Source organism: Heterocephalus glaber, unplaced genomic scaffold (assembly GCF_053883595.1).
Source record: "Heterocephalus glaber isolate CG9 unplaced genomic scaffold, H.glaber_assembly_v1.0 deba00001444, whole genome shotgun sequence".
NCBI classification, from domain to species: Eukaryota; Metazoa; Chordata; class Mammalia; order Rodentia; family Bathyergidae; genus Heterocephalus; species Heterocephalus glaber.
Genome location: NW_028258297.1, coordinates 468,230 through 481,318, shown reverse-complemented (window position 1 = coordinate 481,318; position 13,089 = coordinate 468,230). Strand labels below are relative to the sequence as shown.

The following is a 13,089-nucleotide window of genomic DNA, read 5'->3' as shown; positions in this document are numbered from 1 at the left end:
TATCATTGTGTTGCTTAGGCTGGTCTTCATCTCCTGGAATCCAGTGATCCTTCTACCTCAGTCTCTTGAGTGCTAGGGCTTCAGGCACACATCACCTTGCCTGATTTTATTTTATTTTATTTTTTTGGTACCGGGGATTGAACTTGGGTCCTTGCCCTTGTGCAGCAGGCGGCGAAACCACTGAGCTAAATCCCCGGCCCCACCTTGCCTGATTCTATGATTGTGTGTGTACGTGTGCATGTGTGTGTGTGTTGCTGAGGAGCACTGAGCTACATCTCCAGCCCTTTTTATTTATTTAGTTAGTTTTTTTTTTTTCTGGCACCAGGGATTGAACTCAGGACCTTGTACCTGTGAGGCAGGCACAGCACCACTGAGCTAAGTCCCCAGCCCTTTATTTTTTATTTTGAGGTAGGTCTCACTGAATTGCCCAAGCTGGCCTTAAACTTGTGATCCTCCTGCCTCAGCTTCTGTAGTATTATAGGTGTGTGCCACCACATCCAACCCAGATATTTGAATCAAAGCTCCCAGTTCTTATTCTGGATACTGCCTCAGTGTATCATATTGCCTCTGAGACTAGTATGCTTTTTTTTTTTCCCTTTTTTTGGTGCCGGGGATCGAACTCAGGTCCTTGCACTTGTGAAGCAGGTGGTGGAACCACCGAGCTAAATCCCGGTCACTAGTATGCTTTTTAAAGTTCTCTTCTGTTACCTGAACTCTCCTTTGTGTGCTTTGTGTTTGGTTGGTCAGTGCTGCATTGTTTCAGGAGTGAGGCCCTAAATAGTAGGAGGTCTGAGTAGGGCCTGCTCAGGCTTCACCATGAGTGAATGGTGGCTGGCTATTTAGTTAGATGACAATTGGTTGACTTTTCTCTTTGTCCCATTGTTTCCTTCAGGAGAGGAGCAGAGGCCCATTAACATCCTGGGAGCTGACTCAGGATGAGTGCCTGGAGCATCACATATTGTTCTGGAGAGCATCTTAACTACCCCTGGGTTGTGCTTGGTGTCTCTGAGTCGTGAGCTGGGTTGGTTCACTTCTCCCTGGAATAAACCTTTTAGGCCTGGGCGGGCGGGGCGGGGCGGGGCGGTGGTGTCTGTGTGTCCTGCTCTATGGCAGTTTTCAGCCCACGCTAATCTTTACCACCTATTATCTCAATGACCAGGCCTCACTTCTAGTTGGTGCTGCCATTTCTAGACACCGGAGATTCTGCTTTTCTTGGGCTTGGTCAGCCAGGTCTTCTAGGCCTGGTCCAGTATCATTTCTACTTCTCTTTTCTTGTCTTTTTCTTGGTACTGGGGATCGAACTCGGGACCTTGCGCTTGCGAGGGAGGCAGCAGAACCACTGAGCTAAATCACTGGCCCATCTTTTCTCTCTTTTTAATTCTTTGCATTATTTGGAAGAAGCATGACAGGGAATATCAATAAGCCTGTGTGCTCTTATCTGCCTTGTGCAACTGGAACTCCTGTCCCTTTTTATCTTAAAATTTAAATTTATTAAGACATTCAGTTATGTCTGTCAGTCTACATCCACATCTGCTACTAAAAATAAAAGTCACATCCCACATTAGGAATACTGAGTCTCAAAAATACTTTTTGAGCCAAACATATTGTATAAATAAATGACTAGTTTCTTTTCATACCAAAATTCCAATAAAAAATAACATTCTCCCTCCCCAGTTTTACCTGTAGCCATGATGAATGTAAAAATTTAGCTATGACATATCCTTGTCAAAGAAAAGGAACAGTCTATTAACAGCAATAAAAGTGGCATTTGCAGAGTGTGATCATACAGTTATATACTCATTCCCAAAGTGCAGATATTGCCATAATTTAACACTGTTTTGATTCATTCGCAAGAATTAAAGATTACATAAGATTGAAAAGTACACACAAAGGCCTGTATGAGTGTCTAAAACCCCTCCCAGTTTGACCTCCTTCACTAAAGGAAACTCCAAAGCGTTCATTAGAGTTTTAGATTACTTCACATAGCCAACAAAGTATACAATATATTAACCAAAGTTCCATATATATCAAAATAATGAAGAGTCCATCATAAAGTTTAAGAGTCTCAGGTAACGTGAATGCCACAAGGCCACAAGGCCTAGCACCCACCCACTCCTTTCCCTAAAGCACATCTGAAGTACGAGCATGCTTCCACCTTTCAATATAGTCAGCGCCTCTACGTCTTTGATTTTGCTGCAGTGCTGTATAAAACTCAATAATCAACTGACTGAGTTACAATTAATTGAAGGAAAAGAGGGTGGAGAAAAGGGCCGGTCACTACTCATACTGTATAACAAGAATGATCTGGCCCCATAGGAAAGGAAATGCCAGTCCACTTCTGCCTGCTTCTTCCCCTTATATAAATTTTCTTTTCTTTCTTTCTTTTTTTTTTTTTTTTTGGTACTGGAGATTGAACTTGGGACCTTGTGCCCTCAAGGCAGGTGGCAGAACCACTGAGCTAAATCCCTGGTCCTCCTCTTATATAAATTTTAAAACCCACTGAATCAGTACCTGTTTGACAAGTAGATATAAAATACAGATAAAGAGAAAAAGGAGAAAATCTTAGTCTTTCCACCTAGATTTAACCTTTGGGTGTCCGCTCCTAGCTCTGTCTGCTCCATAGTAGATAAGGTCAAGTTATGCCCTGGCTCTGGAAAGCGCTGAGGAGAGTTTGTACTTTCCCTGTTTCCTCACACCATGGGATTTGAGCTCTGTCCACTGCCCTAGTGCATTCTGTTTAGTTGTTTAGAGTGCCCTGCTGTGGCTTTCAGTGCTGTCCACCTGGTCCCCCGTCCTGTTCTTTCTGGCTCCCTTCAGTGGCCATGTGTTACCGCTGTGCTGAACTCTTTTTGTCCAGTCTTACGGCAGTCCCATGAGGTGGGCACTGCTATCCTATTTTACAGACAGGGACCTCAAAAGCTGGAGAGTTTGTCAGTGAGGGGTAAGCCCAGACCTGACCCAGCCCTCAGGCCCACTTTCTCTCCGTACCCAGCCTCTAATGCCCTGAGCACCGCCCATACCTCTTTTTGGTGCCTAGGCCTGGCTGCTGGGTCTCTTTGTAACTGGTAAGTCCCTCACAGCTCTGAGGCTGCTTCCTCATGGGAAGCAGCTGAGGAAGATCACCTGCTTCCACAGCCAGCTGAAATCCCTCTTCCACGTGCAAATGGCCACCATGTTCGGCTAGCTATTTTCTCTGAGTCTCTCAAAACCAAGAGCCCTTGGATCTGGCAGACTCACTTGACCACCTTGGCTTGGCACTGGGCACATGTTGGGAAGAGATAGCAACTGACCTCAACTGAGTACTTCCTGTGTGTCAAGTGCCACTCTGCTTTATACATATTGGCCCCTGTTATCACAGAAGCCTTATGGAGCAGGGAGGTGTTGTCACTCTTGTGTTCAAAGAATCAAGGGATTGGCCTGGTGTAGAGACAGTCCTGTTCCAAGGTGGTCAGTCCGTTGGGATATTACCACTGGGTTCCAGACTGCTGAGCCCTGTGTATACTTCCTGATGTTCCCAGGTGTATCTACATGAGAGATACAGCTCTAGGTCTTGTTACTAGTGCTACTGTCAAGGGCCTTGGTCTGGACACTGTGGACAGGTGTGCCCGCACTTAGCATTGGGCAGATGTGCCCCTTAGGTATTAGGCAAGTGTGTCCCCCTGGGTGTTGAACAAGCATGCTGGTGCTGGGTGTTGGACAGGTGTGCCAGGCCTGGGCATTGGTCAGGTGTACCTGTGCTGGGCATTGGGGAGGCGTGCCCACCCTGAGGTGACAACTGTCCTTCACTCTGTGTCATCAGATACTTAAGAGGGAACACAGTGATGTCATTATAGGATTACACATACTATATATATTTTTCACAGTTACTGACATTTCATTTTTTGGTACGGGGAACTGGGGATTGAACTCAGGACCTCACACTTGTCAGGGAGGCACTGTGCCACTGAGCTAAATCCCCAGTCCTTTTTACTCTTTTTTTTGGGTACCAGGGGATCGAACTCAGGACCTTGTGGTTGCAAGGCAGGCAGCAGCACCACTGAGCTAAATCCCCCACCCACTATTGACATTTCTTAAAAATAAATTACTTGCACAGTGGCTTACATTGACACTGTATCATAAACTGCAGATACGGTTTTTATCCCGACTAGGATAGTTTGGGTGTGTGCTTGCTGACATGACAGGACAAGGATGTGGTAGGGAGAGGAAAGGTAGGTTTCCTATGCAGAAAGAAGGATGCAAGTGACTGGGACTTGGCCTCACTGAAACAGTGTAGTTAGGAGGTAAGAGGCCTAGCAGTTGAAGACCCAAGAGAGGAGATAAGAAAGGCTATTTAGAGAATGGAAGTAATCAGAATATAGGGCACAAGAAGCGTGTAAATGGTATTAAAACTTAAAGTTTCTAGTAGTCAAAAATACCAGTTGGTGCCTGGGATTTAGCTCAGTGGTGCTGCCACCTCCCTCAAGTGCAAGGTCCTGAGTTAGATCCCTGGTACAAACAAAACAAAAGAAACAAAATACCAGTTGGTCATAGAGTAATATTCTGTTCTGAGGTCTGTTCAATGCTTTGTTCTTATCACATGGGTCCATTTTCGTAGAAGCAGATTATTTAAGCAGCTTCCTGAGAGTTGGAAAAGTCTAATTTCACCTCCAGTGCTTGGACCCTTTCAGATACCCAAACACAGCCTGTGAGCTTCTGACTTGTGATGTGCCACAGATCAGCGACAGACTAGGTGGGGATGAGAGTCTGCTGAACCTTCTGTATGACTTCCTGGACCAAGAGCCACCACTCAACCCTCTGCTTGCTAGTTTTTTCAGCAAGACCATTGGCAGTCTCATTGCAAGAAAAACTGAACAGGTAATGATATGTGAAGTCCACTTGTTTTGAATAACCATGGCTGCCACTGTGGAACTGGCACAGACTGTGAGGGTAGAGTTTTGACTGCTCAGTGGGGACACAAGTGGAGCAGTGGGGGTGGCTGACATTGTGACTTGAGATTGAATAAGAAAGTGTCCTCCCAGAGATGTTTGTGATGGTCAGCTCAGGAGTAAGCAGCACTTCCTCCCCGCTCTGGGGACAGCTTCTCCTGTAACTGGGCACAGACACAAGGTCCTGGGCCATGCTTTCTTCACAGCAGAACCTTAGATGTCCACGTTGTCTACATGGGAAACGTGTCTGTGTGTCCAGAGCACTTATTGCTTCCAATCAAACAAAGATAATATATGCATTAGATTTTTCTTTTACTTTTTGGGGGAGAAGGACAGTTGAGCCCAAGGGCATTCTACCACTGAGCATACCTTTACCTTTTTATTTATTTATTTATTTTTGGTACCAGGGATTGAACTCAGGACCTTGCACTTGCAAGGTGGGCAGTGGCACCACTGAGCTAAATCCCTGGCCCCTCCCTTTTTATTTTTTAATTTAAAAATTTTAGAAAAAAATAAAAATAATAAAAATAATTTTTTGAAAGAAGGTCTCACTGTGCAGTTCAGGCTGGGCTAGAACTCAGCATGTATCCTAGGCTGGCCCTGAGCTTGTGGCGATCATCATACCTCAGCCTCCTGAGTACTGAGACGTGTACCACCCCATGCCCAGTGTCCCTTTTTATTTTTTTTTATTTTAAAATTTTTTTTGGTACTGAGAATCAAACTCAGGTTCTTGCGCTTGCCAGCGGGCAGCGAAACCACTGAGCTAAATCCCCGGCCCCCTCCCTTTTTAAATTTTTTTATTTTTTTAAATTTATATGTTAATTGGTACATTTTAGGTATACAATACATTTACATTTATCATTGGGTGTTTGTACCTGAACATGATGTATCTTAGTTCTTATTTTTTTCCCCATTGCCTGTGCGCCCTTCACCCCCACCACCCTTCCCTATTTACATAGACTTTGTTTCCATTTTTTTTTTCTTTCTCATAATTTTTCCTTTCCTTTCTTTCCTTTCCCCTTCTCTCCTGCCACCCCTCTACCTTTGGACCTTTTCCTATTTCAAATTATCAATTATTCATTTTAATCATTTTCATCCTTATTTACACTTTCAATTTCTCACACTAAAGAAACTATTCAGTACACATGTGTGTCCTATTTATTTCGCTTAAGAGTATGGCCTCAATATGCATTCATTTAGCTATAAATGTCTCTAGTTTCTCGTTCTTTATGGCTGAGTAGTACTCCATTTTATAGAAAAAAACCACATCTTTATCCATTTTCCAGTTGATGGGCACTTGGGCTGTTTCCAAGCTTTAGCTATTACAAACTGTGCTGCTATAAACATGGGTGCACATATATTGCTGTGGTATGATTCTTTTATGATTTTGGGGAAGATACCCAGCAGGGGAATGGCTGGGTCAAATGGGACCTCTAGCCCTAGTTCTTTGAGGTATCTCCATACTGATTTCCACAGTAGTTGTACGAGTCTGCACTCCCCGCACCCCACCAGCATTTGTTATTGGTTGATTTCTTGATAGCAGCCATTCTTTCTGGGGTGAAGTGGAATCTCAGTGTTGTTTTCATCTGCATTTCTCTAATGACCAGTGATGTTGAATATTTTTTCATGTATTTATTTGCTGCTTTTACTTCTTTGTCTGAGAAATGTCTGTTCATTCCAGGTGCCCATTTTTGAATTGGGTCTTTGAATTTGAGGGGTCTGACTTTTTTCAGTTCTTCATATATTCTAGATAGTCCTTTGTCTAAGGTACAGCTGCTAAAAATTTTTTCCCACATTGTAGGTTGTCTCTTAGCTCTGTTGGTGGTTTCTCTTGCAGTGCAGAAGCTTTTTAATACGATGAGTTCCCAGTTGTTGATTCTTTGTGCTAGTTCCCATGCTACTGAGGTTTTGTTCATACAGTCTTTTCCTATGCCAATGTCTTCAGGAGTTCTACCTAGCTTATCTTCCAGCAAGTTTACTGTTTCTGTCTTGATATTTAGCTCTTTAATCCACTTCGATCTTAGTTTAGTGCCTGATGATAGGTATGGGTCTAGTTTTAATCTTTGGCAGGTTGAAGTCCAGTTTTTCCAACACCATTTATTGAACAGACTATCTTTTCTCCAATGAGGGCGATTGGCTCCTTTGTCAAAGATGAGGTGGCCCAGTATGTCTGGAGCTGTTTCTGCATCTTCTAATCTATTCCACTGATCCTCAGGTCTGTTTCTTTGCCAGTACCATGCTGTTTTTACCACAGTAGCTTTGTAGTATAGTTTCAAGTTGGGGATTGTGATACCCCCAGCCATGTCTCTGTGGCCCAGAATTGCTTTAGCTATTCTAGGTCTCTTCTGGTTTCAAATGAATTTTTGGACTGTTTTCTCTAGTTCTATGAAGTATATTGTTGGAATTTCAATTGGCATTGCATTAAATCTATATAGTAGTTTTGGAAGTGTGGCCATTTTCACTATATTGGTTCTTCCTACCCGGGAACAAGGAATACCTTTCCATTTTCTTATGTCCTCTTCAATCTCCTTCTTCAGAGTGCTGTAGTTTTCAGTGTAGAGGTCTTTTGCTTCCTTTGTTAGATTGATTCCTAGATATTTCATTTTTTTAGATGCTATTGTAAAAGGAATTATATCCCGAATTTCTCTCTCCATGAGTCTGCTATTTGCATATAAGAAGGCTATTGTCTTTTGAGTGTTGACCTTATATCCAGCTACTCTACTGAATCTGTCAATTAGGTCTAGAAGGCTTTTGACCAAGTTTTGTGGGTCTTCTATGTAAAGTATCATATCGTCAGCAAATAATGACAGTTTCACTTCTTCCTTTCCTATCTTTATTCCTTTTATTTCTTTCTCTTGTCTTAATTGCTATGGCTAATGTTTCCAGAGCAATATTGAACAGGAGTGGTGATAGTGGGCATCCTTATCTTGTTGCTGATTTTAGCGTGAAGGTTTTCAGTTTTTGACCGTTTAGTATGATGTTGGCCCTCCCTTTTTATGTTTGAGACTGGGTTTCACTGAGTGGCTCAGGCTGGCTGTGAACTTGCAATTCTCCTGCCTTTGCCTCCCGTGTAGCTGGGATTCCAGGCATGTGGCACTATACCCAGCAACCAGCATTAGTCTTTTGCAGGAGAGTGAATGGATCTTCCAGCTGTATCATGGTCCTTCTCTGCCTTACTCTCAACTGACATGGGCTTCAGCCCTTCCACACTGTGGACGCAGGTTGGGGAGACCCAGTGGCAGTGTGTGCCTGACATTGAGTTCAGCAGCCCATGTTGGCCACGATTCTTTCCTCTCACCCATTCCCACTGGATTTTTTCAAAATGCATCTCTAGATATCAAATCATTTCTTTTATAAATATTTTAATATATATCTCTGAGTTATAAGGATTTCTTTTTTCTAAATATTACTAGGTATTATTAATACCCCCTGACTATTAGCTGTAATTGTTTAATATCATCAAGTGTCTATTCAGGGAACAAATCAGTATTTTGTGTCTGTGCCTTGAACCCTGAGAAAGGTCATGGTTTTCCTTGAAGAAATTCTGTCGACATGTGGTGAATATCCAGAGGCACGTCATCTTTTGTCTGACCCTAAATCAGATTGTAAGGGACCAGAGAGGACTGACTGTCTCACTTTACATCTGCTTTTTGTTGTTGTTTTTTTTTTTTTGGTACTGGGTTCAAACTTGGGACCTTGTGCTTGCTTGGCAGAAGGTGGAACCACTGAGCTAAATCCCCAGCCCTGTTTTTTTTTTTTAATCAAGTTTATTGGTACATTTTAGGTATACAGTACAGTTACATTCATCATTGGATCTTGTACCTTTACATGATGATGATGTATCCTGGTTCTTATTTTTTCCCCATTTCCCTGCCCTCCCTTCACCGCCCCCCCCCATTTACAAAGACTTTGTTTCCAATTTTTTTCTTTTCTCATATTTTTTCTTTTCCCTTCTTTCCTTTGCCCTACCCTTCCCACTGCTCCTACTGCTTTAGACCTTTTCTTCCTATTTCACATTATCAATTATACCATTTGAACCTTATTTACACTTTTAGTTTTTCACATTAGAGAAACTATTCGGTATTTATACATGTGTGTCCTATTTATTTCACTTAAGAGTATGGCCCCAATGTGCATCAATTTAGCTATAAATGTCTCTAGTTTTTCTTTCTTTATGGCTGAGTAGTACTCCCATTTTATAGAAAAACTGCATCTTATTTATCCAGTCTCCAGTTGATGGGCAATTGGGCTGTTTTCAAGTTTTAGCTATTACAAACTGTGCCGCTATGAACATGGTTGCACATATATTGCTGTAGTATGATTCTTTTAATTCTTTGGGGAAGATACCCAGCAGAGGGATAGCTGAGTCAAATGGGACCTCTAATTTAGTTTCTTGAGGTATCTGTATATTGATTTCCACAGTGGTTGCACCAGTCTGCACTCCTACCAACAATGGAGAAGGGTTCCTTTCTCCCCACAGCCCCGGCAGCATTTGTTATTGGTTGCTTTCTTGATAGCAGCCATTCTTTCTGGGGTGAGGTAATCCCTGGCCCTCTTTACATCTGTTTTTGAAGCAGAATAGAAGTGAAGAGCACCGAGTGAAGCTCAGCCGGTCCCAGCACCAGGAAGGAAGCTCCCCGCCTCCATCCCAGGCTCCTAGGGCAGAGAAGCTCAGCTGTTCCCAGCACCCAGAAGGAGGCTCCCCCGCCACCATCCCAGGCTCCTAGGGCCAAGAAGGTGAGCCTGTCCCAGCACCCAGAAGGAAGCTCCCCTGCTGCCATCCCAGGCTCCTAGGACAGAGAAGCTCAGCTGGTCCCAGCACCCGGAAGGAAGCTCCCCTGCTGCCATCCCAGGCTCCTAGAGCCAAGAAGGTGAGCCGGTCCCAGCACCCGGAAGGAAGCTCCCCACCTCCATCCCAGGCTCCTAGGGCAGTGAAGCTCAGCCAGTCCCAGCACCTGGAAGGAAGCTCCCCGCCTCCCTCCCAGGCTCCTAGGACAGAGAAGCTCAGCTGGTCCCAGCACCCGGAAGGAAGCTCCCTGCCTCCATCCCAGGCTCCTAGGACAGTGAAGCTCAGCCGGTCCCAGCACCCAGAAGGAAGCTTCCCTGCCACCATCCCAAGCTCCTAGGGCAGAGAAGCTGAGCCAGTCCCAGCACCCGGAAGGAAGCTCCCCCGCTGCCATCCCCAGCTCCTAGGGCAGAGAAGGTGAGCCGCGTGGGCACCAGAAGCACACCTGCCCCCCCCCCCATGGAAATGAGAAGACACATAAACAAGCCTCAAAAACAGACTTCCAGATCACCTACAGCAACCCCAAAGGGAAACGAGATGGAACAATCTGATACTCAACCACCTGGACTCTCTGAACTGGCAACAAAAGAGGATCTGGGAAAAATGAAATCAGAAATAATTACTCAGATAACAGCAAAGATTTTGCTCATGGTGCAAGACATAATTAATAAATCTAGAGAGGACACAGATAAAAAAATAGAGGATCTGAGGAACATGATGGAATCCCAACATAGGAAACAAATGGAATCCGTAAAACAGATACAAACAGATTTCCAAGAGATTAAAAACTCCATCGAAAATCTGCGCAGCAGAATGAACCAATGTGAGGATAGAATTTCACATGTAGAAGATAAGATTGCAATTAGTGAGGAGGAAAAGAAAAATTGCTTTAAAATTGTAAGGGAACACGAGAAATCAGTCCAGCAGCTGCTAGACGATACAAAGAAGAATAACTTAAGACTGATTGGAGTCAATGAAGAAAGAGGAAAGAGTGCAGATGACATAAAAAAAACTGTTCACAGAAGTGATGGCAGAAAACTTCCCAAGGAGGAGAAAAGAACTTGACATACAGATAAGTGAAGCATATAGGACTCCAGCTAGCCTTAATCAAAAAAAATCTACACATAGGCATATAATAGTTAGGATTCCAGAAATCCAACAGAAGAATAAAATTCTACAAGCAGTGAGAGAAAAGAAACAAATCACATACAAAGGAAAGCCCATCAGAATCACAGCAGACTTCTCAGTGCAAACCTTCAAGGCAGGAAGAGCTTGGAGTGATGTATTTCAAGCCCTGAAGGAAAACAGCTTCCAACACAGATTGATGTACCCTGCAAAACTGTCTTTCAAAATTGATGGAGAAATAAGATACATTGATGATAAAGAGCACCTCAGGAACTTCATGAATGCCAAAAAGGCACTCCAAAAAATTTTAGACAATACCCTAGGAAAAGACAGTGAGGATTACAACCCCAGGAAACGCAGCAGAATGAATCCATTGGTCGTAACAAATTAAACGCAAAGGGGGAGAATCCAACAAAAAGAAAAAGTCATGACAAGGCTTTTAAAACTTTTGACTTCATCTCCCTAATCAGTGTATAATTCAATCTTATTATTGTACTGATTAGTATTTTTCTGATTCTAGAATTGTACACCATTCCTTGTGCTATACTGGCTATTTCTCATCTTCTTATGTCTACATTTTAATTGGGTTGTCTATTAATGAGCTCTAAGAATTCTTTATATATTCTGCTCATAGGTTATATGCATTGTAAATATGGTCTGTTTAAGGGCTACTTTTCATTTTAATGATGTCACTTAAAGTTCTAAATTTTGATGGAATCTCATCAATTTTTTTTCTTTTATACATCATGGTTTTTGTATCCTAGGTAGTTCTTGCTACCCTGAATTCATGAATATTTTCCCTTATAATTTCTTCTTAAAGTTTTATACTTTTAGGCTTTCTTATTTAGGTTCATAGATCCCTTCAAGTTATTTTCATGTATGGAAAAAAAGGGTTGAGGTTAATTTTTTATATAGGGATACCAGGTGTTCTAGTGCTATTTGCTGAAGATACTCTTCCTTGGCTCTTAAATCAAGTTTATATTCTATAAAATGCTAATGTTAAATAATCTTTCAAAACTCAGTGGACCATATATGTGTGGTTCTATTTCTAGATTCTCTGTTTTATTCCAATGATCTATATGTCTTTCCTTACACCAACACTGCCTTGATTACTGTAGCTTTAGAAGAAGTCTTAAAATTAGGTACTAAACGTCTTCCAACACTGTTTTTGTTTTTGTTTTTGGCTTTTCTGGGTCCTTTGTACTCCTACATAACTTTTAAATTTCAATATCCAGTTCTTCAATTATAGCAAGTATACACAGACCTGAATACCTTGTGTTTTCTAATCCTGTTAAATTCAAGTACAAGTTCTAGGAGCTCCTAGAGATTTCTTAGTATTTTCTCTGTAGATGATCATTTCATCTACATATAAAGATTTTGATTTTGCTTCTGCCGTGCCAATCCTATCCTAGTTGTGTCATTTTATTGCCAGACTATTTTGGTTTAGACCTATGTTTCAAAGTCTGATGGACAGATGAAGAGTAGGCATATACGCCCTTGTTCCCCACTTTAGGGAGAAAGCATTGTATCGTCTCCATTCATAGAAGGAGTTTTTGTTGGAAGTATGGAGTACATGTCTTTGATCTGTTGAGAAGGTTCTGTTCTGCTTCTAGTCTCCTGATAGCTTTTACCATGAACAGCTGTAGAATTTAGTCCAATACTCTTTCTCCAACTAGTGACAGGATCATCTGGCTTTCTCCTTTCCTCTGTTAAAATGATTACTTTTGTGGGTGGATCTTCCAGTGCTGAACCAACAGTGCCATCCCTGTAACAAAACCACTTTCTACATACTGCCAGATCTGACTTCTAAGAGTTTGTTTTGTTAAACAAATTTCTATCTATGTTCATACTTTTTTCTTCTATTATCTTTATCCAGTTTTAGGATTAGCGCAATGTTGATTTCCTAAAATGAGGGGAGAAGTGTTCCTTCTTTTTTCTGCTTTAAATGTTTGATATAATTTATCAGTTAAAATGTTTATGAGCCTGCTCTTGTCATATAGGTAGGTTTTTCAAGCTAGGAATATAATTTCTTTAATAGGTGCTATTCAAATTTTATATTTCCTCCAGAGTTAGTTTCATTAATTTGTCTTCTAAGTTACTTCTTAGAAGTTGTCAAATTTATTTCAAAAAATGTTTTTGTAATATGCTTTCTATATCCTTTTAAATTCTGTAAAATCTGTGGTAATGTCTCCTAGATCTTAATATTGTAATTTAAAAAAATGTATAACTGATACTGTGTAACAGGAAGAAAAG

The 13,089-nt window shown here is 41.9% G+C and overlaps 1 protein-coding gene across 11 annotated transcripts in view; it reads left to right on the top strand.

Moving 5' to 3' along the window:
* Positions 1-13,089, top strand: part of Ppp6r2 (protein phosphatase 6 regulatory subunit 2) — a 103,065-nt gene that overhangs the window by 55,259 nt on the left and 34,717 nt on the right. For 10 of the 11 annotated variants that reach the window (XR_002395194.1, XR_015452197.1, XM_087213618.1 and 7 more), the window contains one exon: positions 4,668-4,854. The exons of the other annotated variant lie outside the window; for it this stretch is intronic. Coding sequence is in view for 8 of the 10 variants with exons in the window: in XM_087213618.1 (XP_087069744.1) it covers positions 4,668-4,854 (187 nt within the window). In the remaining 2 variants the exon portion in view is untranslated. The remainder of the gene's footprint in view (positions 1-4,667; positions 4,855-13,089) is intronic. 11 annotated transcript variants of the gene reach the window in all.